We start from the raw sequence: 19,972 nt of genomic DNA on the forward strand, positions 1-19,972 counted from the left end.
GGACCAAAGGAAGTAGCATAACTTTACCATACTGACGTACGTCCACTGAGGGAAGAGAATTATAATTCATGCCTTTTCTTCTTTTTCAGGTTTTCTGCTTCGCCTCGTTTGACCAGAAGAGGGCAGCACACTTAATGTTTAGAACTGGACAAGAATCGGATGCTCTTTATTGAAAGTTTAGCTTCGGGCTACAAAACTTCAGTGAATCAACTTAGACTTTGCTGTTCAATACGAATATCCGTAAAACTTTTTATAATAAAAAATATCCACAGGGGTCTCATCTCATCGTCTTCCTCTAGACTGCCCCCTGGTGGAGACTGTGGCCGGCAGGGACTGATGTCACAATCAGAAACAAACACTGAGCTAGTGAACTGATAGGGAGGAAAACACTTCTTGACTGACGGATCTCCAACTGGTGATTTGACATCGTCAGCTTTAAGGGGGCGGAGCCTATAGTTTAGCTTAAACTGCAACAGTTAAATCAACGAGCCTTTCAAATAGCACGTCTACAAATGAGTAAGATAAAGAAAGAGGCGGGCGGACACGAGTCAACTGACTAACACGTCTTGACTCAGAGCAGATGTCAAGGGTGCCGGACTTGTTCTGATGTTTTGCGGTTCGACCTTGAGTGGATGTTTTGGTTTGGACCTTTTCTGTTCTCCTTTTAAGGAGTTTGAGGTGAGTGCGTAACCTGTTTTCCTGGATTTCTGATGACCTGCCAGTGTTTTGAGTCACGGCTGCTGCTCCCTGGAGAAGACGAGCAGGTGGAGGGAATTAATCCAACATGGTGGTGTATGCACGGGCAGCGGTGGAAAACCTCTTTTAAAGGGATGTATCAAACACGCTGATGATTATTACACCCACAAAACAGGCAGCCTAAAAAAGGGGGTTTCCTTCCCTGGACTACAGGCTGGTGAAGTCGTATGCACAAACATCTAAAGTCTTTTTTTAATTATTTTTTTAGCTGACGCAAAGCAGCATAGCCTGTGTATAAAAGTGTTTCCGGGTCTGAAAAATGGTTCTGATCCAGAAGTGTCTTCAGCTGCAATACCAGCGAGTGCCACTAGAGGTCGGCTCCAAAAAGCCTCCGGCTCCATAGACTCCCATTCAACTTCTCTCATCAAATCCAAAGTGAATAAAATGTGTCCATCAGTTATCTCGGTGTTGTTAGCTAAAGTCACTCCTTCTTATTAGTTTTCTGGAGGTCCATCTGAAAATAATCCCTCATTCATTAGAAAAGAAGATTCAAGAAGACCTGTTTTTGGGGGCGTGTCTGTTTGATTGACAGGCCTGTGGTGCAGTCAGGTTACAGCTATCGGTGGGCGGGACGTAGTATCGTCAGGTTTCCAATCACATCAGTCAGATTCGCCACTAACTCCTCCCCACCCCAGCTCTTCCAAATATGGTCATTTCCTGTTCCATCTTAAATGTTCATTAGATCATGTTCATAATTAGAGGATTTTTTTTTTTTTTTTTTTTTTAAGATAAATACGATATCAGGCTTTTAAAAAACACACAACAGAAACTCAGCTTATATCAAAACTTGTCTGCGTTTACATGGAAGTTTAAATATCCCCGAACAGCGACTCCCTGCATTCAGTTAATCCGTCTGCTGTCAGCTGTCTGACAGCTTTTCATCCTTTCTCCACGTCAATAGAAATAAATCCACAGGTGGTGCAGATTTTTTCCCCCAAAACTTCTACTGTAAATCTGTGAGAACCTCCGGCGACGTGCTCTGTGTGTGTTCAGCTTTCCACGATGGCGACGGAAGCTTTTCTTATCAGCAGCTTCCTTCCAATGACATTTAAAGCCAAAATCGACGTCACCTACAATCGCAGCTCCTCCCGTCAACGTACGAGGACACGAACGGCTTTTAAATCTGTAATTTAAACACACACACACACACACACACACACACACACACACACACACACACACACACACACACACACACACACACACACACACACACACACACACACACACAGAGAGATTGTGTGTGTGTGTGTGTGTGTGTGTGTGTCACAAGTGTACATTTTGAGTGCACCTCCTGTTCTTCAGACAGAGCTAACCCCATTTTATAGACAGCAGAAAAAAAGATAATGTCACATTGACGACGGAGCGTAATGGAGTGAAACGCATCAGAAAAACACACACAGCTCTTCAGTCGCCGTCATAGCGACACGGAGGAACCCGCACGCCCCTTTAAACCCTGCGTATGCGTCTGTGGACATCATACAGATGCACAGTACCGGGAAGGGCATTGCATTGGTGCCATCTAGTGCCTTCAAACTTCAGTCCTGCAGGCCAGCAGGCAGAATCAAACCCTCCTCTCCTTTAGCAGTAAAATAAAAATGGGTCTGAGAGTGATGTAGAAAAACTCCACCATGCATTCGTTACCTCTAACGTGGACCCTCGTGATTCCTTATTATCAGGACGTCACAATAATTGCTGCAGAGAGGATGCTGGTGGGGGTTTAAGAATCATATTTCTTCCCATATAAGCTTCTCTTCATTGGCTCCCAGTAAAATCTTATAAAAATCCTTCTCCTTAATAAACCAAGCTCCATCGTATCTTAAAGATCTCCCAGGGCCATATTATCCTAATAGAGCACTTTGTTCTCTCTAACAAAATAAAAAGGAGTCGAGCTTTCAGGCCATCAGACACCCTCTCTGCTTCTAAGAACCTCAAACTTTTCTTTCTGATGAATCTGATTGTTAAGGCTGCCTCCGGTGACCCTGAACCATCCTTCAGTGAAGCTGCGATGGGCCGCTGGCGGACCTCCCACGATCCGCAGTACGTCTCCTCTTTTTGCATTCGTGCCGATTGGTTAAAATGAACCGGAGCTCTACGCCGAGCAGGATGGAGCGAGTCTTTATGGAGGGTGGACAGACCCAGATATTCACGGGGGGGGGGGGGTATTAGGTTCTGGTTCTCACCGGGTCAGCTGAGCGCTGCTCATGCGGGAACAATCGAGTTCCCGATTTTCTGTCTACAACACTACAGGTTCTTGACCTTCCTCCGTAAAGCGACCCTGATATGATTTGGCACTACGTGAACAAAACTAGATTGATAATCACAAGTGAAATATTACGTTTCCGGCCGAAGTATGTTATATTTCACAACTGGACTATTTCAGACCATAAACACACCAAATATAACGTCTTTAACTGACTCCTTCTCCTCCTCCTCCTCCTCCTCCTCCTCAAAATGTTTTTTGTCTGAACAGAAACATAAATGGTATTTTTAAGATAAAAAGTGAAAGTGTGCTGCCGTCTTCTATCTCCCTCTCCAACAGAGGTCGTTCTGTAGTCGGCGGCCGCGACTCCTCTGATTGCCGTTTTCCTTTCAAGCCTCCCTCTCTGGAACAATGATAGCTCCACTAACACTGGAGGGTTATTGACATTGACAGGACTTGAACTTTGTTCCGCCGTGTTACAATATTAGAAATGATGACGGCAATTCATAGACTTGAATGTGTGTGTGTGTGTGTGTGTGTGTGTGTGTGTGTGTGTGTGTGTGTGTGTGTGTGTGTGTGTGTGTGTGTGTGTGTGTGTGTGTGTGTGTGTGTGTGTGTGTGTGCGCGCGCCAACAAAACATCTGTTTGGTCCACAGCATTCCTCCTTCATCTGTCCTTTAAAGGGGGAAAACCAGCAATTTGTTGCAAATGAGCTGAGTCAAAGTGATCCGGCGAGCATCTGGAAACAGGAACACAAAGACCTGGACGGGGAAACAACTTTCTTTTCTTTATCGTCTCTCCTTTTCTTAAAGGAAGGAAAAATATTTGGAACTAAATGCAACACAAAGACAGTTTTTTTTCTCTCTGAGGTCAGAGGAAGCTCGTGTTTGCGTACGAAGTCATTTGTTTTCAGACAGTTCAATTTCCCAAGCTGCTCTGAAAAGTTGTGTTTCAGATGTATTTTACAGCCAGTAAAATGTGTCATCTGCTGCAGGAGCGTTGGTTGATGTCCCGATCGGTGATGGAGAGGTTTTAGCTCCTGAAGTGAGTGTCTGTGGTTAATTCTCTGGCAATAAGTTTCACCCAAGTTATAATAAACTAATTAACAGCGTCACTTTATTAGCCTGTTATTTCATTGAATTATAAGTTAAATCCAGTCACTAAAAGTCAGTCTGCCTTCTGGAAACCTTCTTTTCTTGGAACACACTGACTGTGTGTGTGTGTGTGTGTGTGTGTGTGTGTGTGTGTGTGTGTGTGTGTGTGTGTGTGTGTGTGTGTGTGTGTGTGTGTGTGTGTGTGTGTGTGTGTGTGTGTGTGTGTGTGTGTGTAGGGCCAGGGAGGTGAGGGAGTCTCAGGTGCAGAGGTGGCACGATACTTACAATAACAGGTTCCTCGGAGAGGGTTACCAAGGTAACGGTTTTCTGAGTCACATCTGCAACAACACGGGAAAAGATAGACGAGAGGAGAGAAAGGAAGAGGAAGAAGGAGGAAGAAAGAATAAAGGCGTTAGTGTTCAACAAAGACGTGTGTGTGTGTGTGTGTGTGTGTGTGTGTGTGTGTGTGTGTGTGTGTGTGTGTGTGTGTGTGTGTGTGTGTGTGTGTGTGTGTGTGTGTGTGTGTGTGTGTGTGTGTGTGTCAGGTCGGCCTTTGCTACAGGTATCGTCTTCCCCGAGCTCTCTGCAAGGTGATTTCCCCTGACAATCCTGTCTAGCCAAAGCTACTTTCTTTTTCCCCAGAGGTACACACAGGTGCGCACGCCTGCACGCACATGCACACACACACACACACACACACACACACACACACACACACACACACACACACACACACACACACACACACACACACACACACACACACACACACACACACACACACACACATCTGCAGGATCATTAGTGTCACGAGTTTAAAGATGGTGGAAAAATATTGGGGGTTTTGTTTAAGTGCCTTCAGCTGCAATACCAGCGAGTGCCACTAGAGGTCGGCTCCAAAAAGCCTCCGGCTCCATAGACTCCCATTCAACTTCTCTCATCAAATCCAAAGTGAATAAAATGTGTCCATCAGTTATCTCGGTGTTGTTAGCTAAAGTCACTCCTTCTTCTTAGTTTTCTGGAGGTCCATCTGAAAATAATCCCTCATTCATTAGAAAAGAAGATTCAAGAACACCTGTTTTTGGGGGCGTGTCTGTTTGACTGACAGGCCTGTGGTGCAGTCAGGTTACAGCTATCGGTGGGCGGGACGTAGTATCGTCAGGTTTCCGATCAGATCGGTCAGATCCACCGCTGGCTCCTCCCCCAGCTCGTCCAAATATGGTCACTTCCTGCTCCAAACCGCTCCGAACTAGCAAAGATGGCGACGGACAGAACCTGAATTTATGCAACCCTGATCGTCGTGACAACAGGAAATTTCTGTTTTGATAAGTATGCCCAACTTCTGTTTGGAAAGCGGGAAGCGGAAAAGTCATCCCGCACCCCTGCAGTGTGAAACCATTGTCATGGCGACATGAATGCAATTTTTTTTAAACTCTCATAGTATAGTCGTCACCTGAACTGTGTCATTATCTGGAGGGCTGTCTTTAAATCTTTGCTCTTTACTCCTTTTGTTTTTTTTCCCATTCGGCTTACATTATTCAGAGCCAGTTAGCGGAAAACAAAATAGATAAAACCTATTTGACATATTTTTATAATGACAGGAGACAAACGCTGACATTTCAGCTCAAATAAAACAGCCGCTGTCATTATGGACATATTTTTCAAGAAAAAAAACAAAAAACTTTTGCATTGTGGGGATAAATAAATGTTTATCAAGCCCGGTCATTCACTTTTCATTTTGACATTCCTCTGTTATTCACTGTCCAGACAGACGCTCGCTATCATTTGTTGATAGACAGTAATTGGCTGTGGTTAAAAAGTTGTGACCTTTCGGTTTAGGGAACGTCTCTAATGACCAGTAAGCTCTGCTGCAACACAATTTGGTAAAAAGAAAGATTTTGATATTTTTTTCCGGTAAAATTAATGAATTATGGGATTTACATGAGTTTCAAGGGCTTCTGCAGTCGAAGAACTTAAGGGCTCTAAAAACGATGAAGAAATTTAACAGTCAGCAAAAGTAATTAAAAGAAAAGCGTCAGTTAATTTTTTTTTCCGTCACCCTGAAGAAATGATGAGCGTACTTTCGAGGGCCGTTAAAGCGTCAAAAAAATAGACGATGTGCAGCTGAAAAAGTTCAGGCCGCCGATGTTGGAAAATTAGCGTCAGGCGGTCGAGAAAAAAAGTTTTTAAAATTCTTCTTCGAGCCGAAATGAAGAGAAAAATGAGATGAGAAGACCAAATATAATTGTTGCGATAATGTCAAGGCTTTCAACATGTTTTTAAAGATCACCTGCGTCTTGTGTGTGTGTATGTGCGTGTGTGTGTGTGTGTGTGTGTGTGTGTGTGTGTGTGTGTGTGTGTGTGTGTGTGTGTGTGTGTGTGTGTGTGGCTCCACGGGACATTTATTTGGTACACTGGGAAGGAGCTTGAAAATCAAATCGTCTGCTATCACACCAACAATGCAGATAATTGACAAGCTTCAGTAAATATGGACAAAAGTGGCTCCGCGGTGCTTCAGAGGATTCAAAGAGAACAGAGCGTAAAAAAAACACACAAACAGGAACCGAACGAAAGGTGGGAAAAAAAAAAAAAGGAAAAAGAAGTGAACGAGAACAGGAGGGCAGGAAAGGTTTACAGCCGGTGTGTTTGTGAATTCTCTTGTAGCGCTGCTGCAGGTCACAGAGCAGCGCCTGATGCTGAATATTTCATCCTCCTATAAAACCTCGGCCAAGGACGAGGCCTTAAACCGCACGGCTTTCCCTCCTGAATCAGGAGTTTAGAGCAACAATAAAACAAAGAGACAAGAAACCAGTTTCATCCTCAAAAGACCGCGGATACATATTAGCCAATAAAAACGGGAAGGCTGAAGTGAACAGCTGACTTGAGGTTTGGCAGCGATCGGTGAGTCGTGCGTTGGCTTCGAAAACAAAAACAACCACGGCAGACACGAGGCTTCAAAGTTTAAATCAGCCTCTTAATCAGTTAATCTGAATGATAAATCTTCTGAAACATCAACAGAAGTAAACACTCGCTGTATTCAGAGTTCTGCCAGTGCAGAGACTTTTATGACTACAATAAATAACTCCAGATGGTCAAAGAAGTGCAGGTTCACATCAGACACAAGGATACAAATATAATAGTTATAGGATATAATAGTAATATGAGAAGACGTTAACAAAACAAAAAATGTATCCTGTTTGAGTGTCCAAAGCCTGATATTGTATTTTATCTCTGCTATAAAGTCATATTCTCAAAAAAAAAAGAACTCTAAATATGAACACGATCTTCTGAACATTTAGGATGGAGCCGGAAGTGACCATATATGGACGAGCTGGGGGAGGAGCTAAGCGGTGGATCTGACTGATCTGATTGGAAACCTGACGATACTACGTCCCGCCCACCGATAGCTGTAACCTGACTGTACCACAGGCCTGTCAATCAAACAGACACGCCCCCAAAAACAGGTCTTCTTGAATCTTCTTTTCTAATGAATGAGGGATTATTTTCAGATGGACCTCCAGAAAACTAAGAAGAAGGAGTGACTTTAGCTAACAACACCGAGATAACTGATGGACACATTTTATTCACTTTGGATTTGATGAGAGAAGTTGAATGGGAGTCTATGGAGCCGGAGGCTTTTTGGAGCCGACCTCTAGTGGCACTCGCTGGTATTGCAGCTGAAGACACTTCTGCAGACTCAGGTCAAACATCAAATTCAATTCATCTGCAAAGCTCCAGAGCCTTGAATTAATATGTTCCGGCAGGCAGCTTTTAGGTGCATTACCGCCACCTTCTGACAGGAATAACGCATTACAACCCGGCGCCGGTAAAAAGGGTAAATAAGGAAAAACAACAGTCGCAGACACTAATCATTTTTAAAATATATTCTAACGACTATTTGAAAATCAAGTCCCATCTGAATTATCTATACGATCGCTAATTACAAAACATAAATTTGGGTTGTAATAAGCTGCGTGTACAAAAAGACGTACGAGCTAATTCTATTGAGAAGGAAAGTATCCCAAAACTCTCCGGAGTCACACCGTCGAGCCTCTAAAAATATATATTTGAAAGCTGGTTTGAAAAATGTATGTCTGTGGGATCGGCGCTGAGAGACATGTAAACATGACAGCACATAAAAAAAAGAAAAAGAAAAAAAAATAAGAAAAGAAAAACTAGATTGATTTTAAGGACTCGGAGCCAAATCTGAAAGCTGGAGAGGTGAACTGGTCTTCATTCGTGGTGAAGTGCAGCTTAAGAGAAGATGAAAGAGGCTTATAAAACCAGCAGTTTGGGATCCAGAGAGGAGACACGTGTGTGTGTGTGTGTGTGTGTGTGTGTGTGTGTGTGTGTGTGTGTGTGTGTGTGTGTGTGTGTGTGTGTGTGTGTGTGTGTGTGTGTGTGTGTGTGTGTGTGTGTGTGTGTGTGTGTGTGTGTGTGTGTGTGTGTGTGTGTGTGTGTGTGTGTGAGTGTGTGAGTGAGAAGCAGCATCTTCTCAAGAGGACTCTGTGACTTCACAAAGCTTTGGAGTCGCTCCCGGCCGGCTGCCACAAAGGAATGAATGGAGGACTACAGAAAGCCCATTTCAGCACGAGGAGATTTATCGTGACAGATGTGACGTCGTAAATTGCCTTTCGGAAACTCTTCAGAGTCAAATATGATCTAAAAAAAACCAACAACTTCTATAAGATATTAGAAGCACTTTTTTTTTTTATTATTTAAGCTGTAGTCATATTTGCAAATATTATGGAGAAAATGGAGAGCCGGTTTCAGCTGAGAGTTTAGTGCTTCAGATTTCTGCAGCTTCCATTTAACCAGCGTGATGTCCTGATGTGACGCCGCGTCAGCTCGTATCAAACAAACACTGTGCAACAGCTTTACCTTTTACATGAAGCTGTTCTCGTGGGGCAGAATAAAGCGCTGATTGGCAGATATCTTCTGGACTCCCTGTGTCAAATCTTATTTCGAGGTTGTTGTTTTTTTCAATTTAGATTATAGTATTAAGTAACTAAGCTAACAAAGCTCACTTTGCTGCTCTTGAACTGCGTTAAAAGTGTCTATAAGGAATGAATGTAGCTTCTATCCCGGCTATTAAACAAATACACACAAAAGACAAACCATAACTAAACAAAAGACCAAAAAAGTTTCAGGTAAACTTTCTCTTTCCTTCTCTGTGTTCTGAAGTCCAAAATGTGTTTTTTTGTTGTTTGTTTGTTTTCCATATATGTTTGTGTTAAATCCAACGTGTAGCATCACAGACACGAGGAATACGCAGACTTGCAGGAAGCTGAGAACGAACTATTTTCTCTCTTGGGAGGGCGGGGGGAAGGGGAGGGAGGGGGAGGCAGAGCAGTGGTGGGGGGGGGACACTTAAGTCCTGGACGGACACTTTAAGCTGCTTAAACAGCAGCTCAAATGGGGACAAGATAAGAGCCACATGAGACCGGACTGCCTCATCACTTAAAACACATGGTGACTCAGCTCACACACACACACACACACACACACACACACACACACACACACACACACACACACACACACACACACACACACACACACTCAAACTGACAAGTGCTCTGCTTGCTGATCTGGTGGAGCCTTGCGAAGGTAAACACATTTGAGATAAAAGGTCAAGAGTGTGTTGAAAGGCGTTTCCACAGCGAAAATGTTGTAACAATAAAAATAAATCAGTGCGCAGCGAGTAAAACAAACATCTCCGTACGGTTTCCAACTGTCCTGCGATATTAAAAACGACAAACGTTGGTAAGCACAAACACACGGAGACTCTCCCCGGTACAGTAAATGATGCAAATTGGCAGTCGATTTAGTGGCGCTAAACCTCGATGCATTCGGCGAGGAAGCCAATTAAAGCCGAATCAGCACAATCAAAGATCGCAACCGGAGTGAAAACAACAAATAAATAAGGTGATGTTGAGTACATGTTTACGTGCTGACGGAAAATACACACACACACACACACACACACACACACACACACACACACACACACACACACACACACACACACACACACACACACACACACACACACAGGATAGACTGTGAATAGATTAATCCTGAGTGTAAATTAAACTGCTTTATTGGGAACATCTGGTGAGCAGAGAAAATGTACAATCGTGACTCGTTGCTTTCACACGCTGAGTGTTTTTTTTTTTTCTCAATCACCTCTGAAACGTATTTCATGCAAGACGGTCAGAAACGAACGTTTATGTCGGCGTATCGATTGATTGACGATGTCAACTCATAGCCTCGTTTTGATCCGTCATCGTTTTCCCTGTAAAAGTGACGGTTGTCACACGTTAATATAAACTCGACACTTCCTGTATCCGTTTTAAATTAAAAGCCTTCTGGTGTTTCAGTACATAGAAACCTTCCAGTAATTAACAAGGCTTTTATCGTGAAACATTTGCAGGAACGTGTCGTATGTGAATTATATGACTATATTTGTTGACTATATTAAATGAATATTAACATTAAGATATCTGGGCGACACTATGGCCTGTTGTGTGTAAACCTGTAACAGTGGTTACACAACCTCAGAAAAAGAGACCATTACAAAATAATATTTTGTTTTTGTTTTATTTTATTCTAAAGGAGAAGAAAAGAAAAAGAGAAATGGGAAGTTGTTCAGCTGCATTTAGAAACAATTTAACTTCATATAATTTTCACTCCTTTTTTTAAATGGGGGGGGGAACGGTCATTTGAAACGTGGAGCGCTCGAAGGGGTCAGAAACAGCATTTGTTTGTCTGTTGTGATGACGGTCTGAATACGGGATTAAAAATACCGCGAGGCAGCGACGGAGAAAAGGGACAAACGGTTACTGTTCAAAACGAATCAAACGGGAAGATGAAAAAAAAAAAACACATCTGGAACGAGAGAACGTGACGGTGTGTTCAGGAACAACGGACACGCAACAACACACACAACACAACCTGCTTCACCTGATGGCCCCGCACATACATATCACACACAAACCTGCTGTAACCTGGGGGAACTCACCCCCCCCTCCTCCTCCTCCTCCTCCTCTTTCTCCTCCTTCTCATCCCTCCCCCGGAGGGAAATTGCTCGTTCATAATCAAAACGACAAACAAATGGCCCTCTACTTGGCACACCATTTTGGAGTGACTCAAGCAAAACAAGCAGCGCTGCAAAAGAGGGGGGGGGGGGGGCAGTCTGACTGAACTCTGCTGCCGTCGGATTAAATAAATAATGGCTCTTTTTTGTGTGTGTGTGTGCATAAATACTGGCCCTCTAAAAGTTTAAAAACACCTGGACTTCAAAAAACACATATTTATATAATAATAATATAATTCTGAAGGAACAAATAATTTTTTTGGAAACACCGGATGAAACTATACTTGATTGTTGAGGAACGTAATCAAGGTCACGTAGACTCCCGACGCGGACAGCAGGAAAACATTGATTAAGAGTAGACAGGGAACATGTGGGGAGCGTTTGAGAGTCACGTCCACGTCGGGAGCCGAGCCGAGGGGTCACCGAAAGGTCGTGGGGAGGCGGTCGGCGGGGAAGGTGGAGGTCTGAGTCGAGGGTTAAAACGTTTACATAATCTGTAGCAGGTACAATCCCAGATGGTTGTCAGAGTGCGTCAGTACGGACAAAAACATATTTGGCCTGTCAATCAAACAGACACGCCCCCAAAAACAGGTCTTCTTGAATCTTCTTTTCTAATGAATGAGGGATTATTTTCAGATGGACCTCCAGAAAACTAAGAAGAAGGAGTGACTTTAGCTAACAACACCGAGATAACTGATGGACACATTTTATTCACTTTGGATTTGATGAGAGAAGTTGAATGGGAGTCTATGGAGCCGGAGGCTTTTTGGAGCCGACCTCTAGTGGCACTCGCTGGTATTGCAGCTGAAGACACTTCTGGATCGGAACCATTTTTCAGACCCGGAAGCTACGAACACTTTTATATCCAGTCTGTGAATCCAATACATCGAGAAAAAAATAAAATAATAATAATAATAATAAATAAATATATATAACCAATTAAATGTACTCTAACGCTTCTGTTTCCGATGAGGAAGAAAAAAGACAGAGCGAGCACAGAAACTTCAGTATATCTGAAATACTACAATAAATACGAGAACAGATCTACCGTAAGTGTGAGCAAGTTTATAAAACATCTCAAACACAAACACACACTCACATAAACACACAGAAGTTCTGTCTGTACACACACGTTGTACTTTGTAATCGATATAATACACACGGTTTAAACAAAGTGAAGAAAAGTGTCCCGGCTCTGGTTGTCTTGTTGTTGTTGTGTTCCAGTGTGTTCCTTCTGCTGTACACACACACACACACACACACACACACACACACACACACACACACACACACACACACACACACACACACACACTAGTGTACTCTCTATCTCTGCTTTCTAACCTCGCCTGCTAGATTTATCGATGCAGCAATTTTCAGTCTGTCTCCATGGTGCGTTGGTCGGCCAAACCATTTAGGGCATTGTAGTGCTGCAGCGCTGGAGTCTGGCACAGTCAGAGAAAAGCACACACACACACACACACACACACACACACACACACACACACACACACACACACACACACACACACACACACACACACACACACACACACACTGCATACACACACGTGTTCATCGCTCTTCTATCTTCCTGATAACCCAAAATTGATTTTTAGAGTCAAATCTTATTTCTCTGAATCCAAATTAACCTAAAACTTTTTTTTTTTAAGTTTACTTTCTTGAACTATCTTCATAGTCTGCAATGTACCTTTACATAAAAACATGTTTTTAAATTTAAATTGTAATCCCCAAAAATGAGCTGCATTTCAAACCACACTGAGACATATTCATGAATCATTATTAATGGTTCAGGATGGGTTTAATATATATATATATATATATATATATATGTGATGGTGCACTCACAGCTGACACTGGTCTCCCTTGACGCCCTTGGTGGTACAGAAGCACTTCCCCGTGTTGACGTGGCACACGTTGGCGTGGCTGTTACACTTGCAGCCTGCGAAGGAAAAAACAAAACAAAAAAACAAAGGTTAAGAAGAAAAAAGGAAGAGAAACGTGTTCGGATTTTATTTTGAAATTTCAGAGTCGGATCTCTGCTGATAATTCTGCTGTAATGAAACCTCATCTGCAGCAGTGGAGCTGCATACTGTACATATGGGGGGTGGGGGTACCTCAAAGGGTTAGTGGGGGTGGGGGGGCACGAACAAAGGTGGAATAAGAACAAATCTTGCATCATTTTTCAAAGAGCCTCAAAGCACCTCGAGTCGTTTCGACTCACAAAAGAAAAGTTGCTGATCGAACTGTTTTCTTTAGTTTTCCTGTTCTGAGGTGAAACTGATCTTAAACGTTATCTTCATCGCCACCATGTGGACGGTTGGATGACGGTAATGTCCAGGAGACATGTTGAATAAACAGAAGTGATCATGATGTCACAGCAAAGTTGACCTTTGACTTTTCTGGATAAAAGAAATGTCATCATTTTATCCTATTAGACGTTTCTGTGTGATTTTGTAATAATCTAAAGTATGAATTCTTGACTTATGGCCGGAAACGTGTTTTGACCTTTGACCCTGGCAATCAAATCAGTTCAACTGTTCCTGAAATATCAGGTTCACGAGGATGTTACGGACAGACGGGACATAAATCCAAATGTAAATATATAAAATAATCTAATAAAAAGTCTCATTTCTGTATAAAGATGCAGAAAAGTTGAGCTGAAGCGAACATGAGTTTACTTTTCTTTTCTGTGGCAGACGGAGTACCGGAAATAGAAACCTTTTTTATTTTCTTCTCTAAATCTGTGTGTGTGTGTGTGTGTGTGTGTGTGTGTGTGTGTGTGTGTGTGTCCCCGGCTGAATTGCCTTTGTACTTTGTTCTTATACCTGCCAATTGGCTCAGAGACAAGCCTCCCCCCCCCCACCCCACCCCTCCCCCTCCCCCCATTCACCTTTAATAAAACGGCGGCGAGCCGGGGTCAAGGTAAAGGCGAGGCCGACCGATAATGAGGGAAAACAAACAAACAAACAAAAAATAAACCCTATCTATTCTTTCTCCTTTCTCTGTCCCGGGAACACGGCCCTGATTTCATCGTTTATACGGAACGAAAACACTCCAACGCTGCTTTAAATATTTAGATTTCCACACACACACAAGGAGCTGAGCTGAAGAAGGCGGCGCAGCGGGGCGTTCAAATGTCAGCCGGCTGAAAGTCGAATTGACGTCCTTCGACGGACGCCGGCGGGGGAGGCGGCGACAATAACACAATACAATTTCAATCTAATACTTGAAATTAAATTGACCCGTCACAAACACAGAAAACCTTTTCAGGGATTCACGCTGAACCGCGAGCGTTCGGGAGATAACAAAAAGTGACTTTTAGACTTTAGATAATGGAAGAAATCACAGGTTTGTTGGCGCTGGCTCGGGTCAAACCCCCCCGCTGTTCCTACAATATCGATTTAGCAGGCGGCTAACAAAGGACGCAGCCCGGAGAAAACACATTCACAGGATTTTCTGGGTGGCACTTAAAGAATGAATAAGAATTGGAGGCTGAGAGGTAAACAAGAGAGAAGGAAAGAGAGGAAACGTTTTTGAGTTTTGAGGCTCGTACTGAATAATCATCTGAGATCATCCAAGAGCTGCAAACAAACACAAACAGGAAGTTCAGACGGCTCGCTGTCGCCTCCGAGGCCTGATTACAGGTTGAGCGGACAGACACACAAAAATCGATGACAAAACAGACACAGCCCCTAAAGCGTGGCTATGTCACGTTCTGCCGTCGTGGGCAGGCGTGTCTATTTCACGCTTTGCCGTGATGCTCGGTTGTCATGTCCTCACAATTCGTATATGAGCGATCGCAACGCATTACAATAAATCAATTCATTCAGTCGGACTCAGTCACTAAACACGGAGATCATGATCGTAAAAGAAGCACTTTACAGTCATCCGAGCAGTCGGCAGAACGCGATCTGATTCAAGTGCCCGGAGTAAATGAACTCAACTCTCTATGTGAGTGAGCGAGAGAGAGAGAGAGAGAGAGAGAGAGAGAGAGAGAGAGCAGCCGGAGGTGAAGGATGGAGAGAAGAGGAGGAGAGTGGATGAATGAAATGGACGCAGGAGGAAGCACATCACGCACCACACTTTGCTGACAATACAAAAACACGCCGCAGGAAAAAGAAACCTGATCTCTTGGCAAAAAAAAGGCTGATTTGATATAAATCACATTTCCCATGACTTGTGCAAGCCGCCACCCCCCTTCTCCCCCTCCTGCCCCCCCCCCCCCGTCCATCCACCACCCCTTGAAGAGAGCACAATTTCTCACCCCACTACCTCTGCATGTACACACACAACACAAAACACGTGTATTTGCGTGCGTTGGCAGGAAGTGGGCCGTCTGGATGAGTCAGTCAGAGGCAGGTAGAGACGAGGAAATAAATCGGTGAGAAAATATGAGAGAGCAAACCTCGCTGAACCTCTTATCCGTCTCTACGGTCGGCTCCGTCTCACTCCCGAGAGGTTCGCAGTTATAAAACACAAGATAACTTAATGGGAGACGGGGGGAAAAAAAGAAGAAAAAGTCAGGAGGTGCTCGTAGTGCTAAACATCACTCCGAAGGATTTCAGTGCAGTTGGACTTAAGAAACCAGCGAAGCCGGAACCACACGCATCACATCTGAATGTCTTTCTGCTGGTTTAAGAAAGCAGTTAATTGTACATGAACACAATCACACTGACCTTGTTTGAAGATCATTTTTCAATTTTGAAAGAATTTTTTTTTCCAAATCAGATAAAACAACAGCAAAATGTGAAATAGACACGCTTTGGGCCACCTAGGCGTGAAAGTTACACGCTTTGTAAGCGTGAAAGTTACACACATGTAAATATCACGTCAATATCATCATATTTTCTGCTAAGAGTTTTGTTTCCCTGTAAATCACATTGTTGAAAGCATGCAGCGGGTTTTATTTCCATCCACTACAGGAAAACGTGTAACTGTCACGCCTCGGCGTCGCCAGGCGTGGCTATCTCACGTTTTACTGTAGCGGACTATTTTTTCACTTCCTTGATTATTTTGAGTGACTCGATGGCCCATAATAATCACCTCATTTACATTTTCTTCCCACTTAATTTACAGGACTACAGGAAAATATACAGCTCCATGACAAATAATAATCTTGAATCTAATATAGAAGAAAGTCTATCGAGTCTAAACAGGATTGGAAAACGTGGCTAAGATGCTTTTCTGACTAAGACGGACGTCATCCAACCTTCCTTGAATAATTTCTAAATAAAGCGGTTTGCTGGTTTCAAACGAAGCCACTCGTTGCCGCGGCGATGAGAACATTCATTACAATTTAATTAGAGGTCACACCCAATGTCAACAGTGATACAGTTTTCCAGTACGTGATCTGAACATGTGCTGCACGTTCACACCTTCTAGATGTGTTGATTGGACTGCAGGTCAGGATCTAGCTAGGTAGGTAGGTATTTACTTTATTAATTCCCGAGGGGAAATTTTATCACCTATAAAGTAGTAGATATATATATATGACACCTTTCAGTGTCTCCACTTGCTAATGTTGGGAATATTTTAAATTCGGACGTGGAGACGGCGCTCACACAGGTGCTAATTAGCGGGTTTTATCCGTGACACAATATATTTTCATCAACTTTTCCAACCTCTACTTCGGTGTTACAACCTATATTTTCACCTCGCAGATTGTTTGGTGATTTGGCAAAACATCCACGTACATGTTAAATGATGTTTAGAAGATAAATGTGGTGCGAGATGAGCTGTGAACGCCGGTCGACTCTGAACGTTGACGCTGGAAATAAATTGGACTCCGAGAAATGGTTGAATATAATTACTGTAAACTCATCATTCAATTCAATACTCACAGCTTGATAAATTATAAAAGGTGCCTTAATTATCCCAAAAACATACTGTATGTTGCTCATCATTGCTGAAAAAGATCAAAATATGAATTCTGTGTAATGATTAAATGAAGCCGTTATTCTGCTTCAGGCTGATTCCTAAAAAAATTTAATGAAATAATCAGTGATTTAAAATAGAGCAGATTTCTAAAAAATGAAAATGAATTACGGATACTAAAGATCATAAAGCTGGTTTATCTTAAAAGACAGTGAGTTCATCAATAACTTTTTCTTCTCTATAAAACACTTTAAAAACACCAAAAAAATACTTTTTGGGGGGGATTATATGATCAATCACGTCTCCAGGAATATTTCTTCCTCTTCATCATCAACCCTCCACCTTCGGCTGACTCTTGTGTTTTCTTTGTCCGGTGCGGTTCGGTTGGATAAGAGAGCGCAGCGGCTTTATAGTGGGTTTAATGGAGAGACCGGGGGTCCGCGGGGGCAGGAGAGGGCAAACAGGAAGTTAAGAGACCAGTCTGTAAAAATATATGGGAACACACATCCAGCATGTATTTGCATACAAAGAGGGTCCTGGATATATTTTCCTTCCCTCAGCAGAATCAGATCAGTGAAGCATTGACCTTTAAATCTGGAAAACTTCAAAGTTTTCATCATTTGGCTCCAAGTGTCAGATTTTTTTTTTTTTTTTTTTTATCCCTTAATGGTTCATAATGTCCTGAAAAGTGAAAACGTTTGCTGGATTTAAAGCAGATTTTTTTTTTTTTTTTTTTAAACCATTTTGGACATATTTGCTTCCCTGACACAGCTATAGAGTGAGAAAATTAATTATCATGAATTCATGCATTAATACCTCGTGAAATCCTCAGGAAGTAACACGAGTTCAAAGTCTTCCATTCATGATCTCATGCATGAAACCGCACGTTCATTAATTTTTAACAGTTTTTAAGTTTTCATCGTGTTGCAAAAGGTGTGATGGATATATGAGTGTGTCATCTGTGAATGTGGAGAACTCCGGCTGTCATTTCCTTCATTATTGTCCAAAGATAGATTTTTTTTTTCTCCAAAACAAACATTTGATCCTCCACAGAAAAATAAATAATAAAGAAGCTGAGTGGGTCCTCGTTTCATTTAAAAGCCTTTAATGCAGTGTTGCTACAGCTCGCCGAGCCAGCGGCCCCGTTCTTTACGAGGCCAAATTCACATTTATCCATAAAATATGGTTTTTGTTTTGAGGTGTTGTGGTTGAATTTGGGGCAAACATGAAAGCAGTTGTCACGTTAATTTCAGAAAGGCATCCAATGCGTTGTTCGACTACATCTGGCGCGGCTGCTCGTCTTACGTGATAGCGCCAGAGCTAATTTGTTTAGCGTTTCGCCGGTTAACGTCAGTTTGAGCTGCGAGCCGTAAATGAAAAGCACAAAGTGTTGAAAGAAAGCAGCATTATTCTACAACGAGACGTGAGTCAGAGCTTAAAAAAAAAAAAAAAAAAAACAGAAATAGAGCTGCGGATGGGGGAAGATGACTGGATGCCGCTAAGGATGCTGGGTAAGATTTTGCAATTCCGCCACAGGGATCCACAGGTACATAAACACACACAAGCATGTTTAAAAAGCACAACTATGCATATGCACACACACACACACACACACACACACACACACACACACACACACACACACACACACACACACACACACACACACACACGAGGCAGCAGGTCAGAGTGAATTTGGCAGCGTCTCAGCAGAGAAGACTGAATGGAGCGACTCTGCAGTGTGTGTGTGTGTGTGTGTGTGTGTGTGTGTGTGTGTGTGTGTGTGTGTGTGTGTGTGTGTGTGTGTGTGTGTGTGTGTGTGTGTGTGTGTGTGTGTGTGTCCCACTCCAGCTGAATTGCCTTTGTGCTTTGTTCTTATACCTTCCAATTGGCTCAGAGACAAGCCCCCCACCCCCCCATTCACCTTTAATAAAAGCATCCCTCCTCTGCTGCTGAAGCTCAACAACAGATGGCTCTGTCTGATCCATCACACACACACACACACACACACACACACACACACACACACACACACACACACACACACACACACACACACACACACGCACGCACGCACACACCACGCTGTCCCGTCTGTCCTCGTCTCTGGTTGGTGCTGCTGGGTTGCCGGTTTCTCACAGAGACGGTACTCAACATCTCCATAGCTGCCGCACTGAAAACACAAACTTACAAAGAGCTCCTGCTGCCGCACCCCGCGCAGAGACCATACATCAAAAACCTCAAACCGAGGACGGACTGAGAGACGGAGCGGAGAGGGAGGGGGAGGCGAAGGGGGAGGGGGAGGAGTAAAAACTCAAAAAAATAAAACAGAAACAGCATCATTCATGTCTAAATGCTAAAAAAAAAATTAACTTGAAATATGGTTTCCCGAGAAGTGATGGTCATGGAGGTGGACTTCATACCATCACAATAAAACAAGTCATTTGAAAAAGAAAATGACTCCACATGCAACCGACAGCGATGTCACCCGTTTGGTTTGTGAACGTTATGAATCCTCCAGTTCAGATTCTGTCCGTCACCATCTTTAATAGTTCGGAGCGGTTCGGAGCAGGAAGTGACCATATTTGGACGAGCTGGGGGAGGAGCCAGCAGTGGATCTGACTGATCTGATCGGAAACCTGATGATACTACGTCCCGCCCACCGATAGCTGTAACCTGACTGCACCACAGGCCTGTCAATCAAACAGACACGCCCCCAAAAACAGGTCTTCTTGAATCTTCTTTTCTAATGAATGAGGGATTATTTTCAGATGGACCTCCAGAAAACTAAGAAGAAGGAGTGACTTTAGCTAACAACACCGAGAGAACTGATGGACACATTTTATTCACTTTGGATTTGATGAGAGAAGTTGAATGGGAGTCTATGGAGCCGGAGGCTTTTTGGAGCCGACCTCTAGTGGC

General features: G+C 43.1%; 1 protein-coding gene across 6 annotated transcripts in view; it reads right to left on the minus strand.

The window, feature by feature from the left end:
- Positions 1–19,972, minus strand: part of atrnl1a (attractin-like 1a) — a 199,049-nt gene that overhangs the window by 112,250 nt on the left and 66,827 nt on the right. For all 6 annotated transcript variants that reach the window (XM_069709300.1, XM_069709299.1, XM_069709302.1 and 3 more), the window contains 2 exons: positions 13,022–13,115; positions 4,339–4,391 (listed from right to left, as the gene is read on the minus strand). In XM_069709300.1, the coding sequence (XP_069565401.1) occupies positions 4,339–4,391; positions 13,022–13,115 (147 nt within the window). The remainder of the gene's footprint in view (positions 1–4,338; positions 4,392–13,021; positions 13,116–19,972) is intronic.

The sequence above is a fragment of the Brachyistius frenatus genome, unplaced genomic scaffold, assembly GCF_029030835.1.
Source record: "Brachyistius frenatus isolate BFR_SWC_R1_liver_20210118 unplaced genomic scaffold, ASM2903083v1 Contig_82, whole genome shotgun sequence".
In the NCBI taxonomy this organism is placed as follows: domain Eukaryota; kingdom Metazoa; phylum Chordata; class Actinopteri; family Embiotocidae; genus Brachyistius; species Brachyistius frenatus.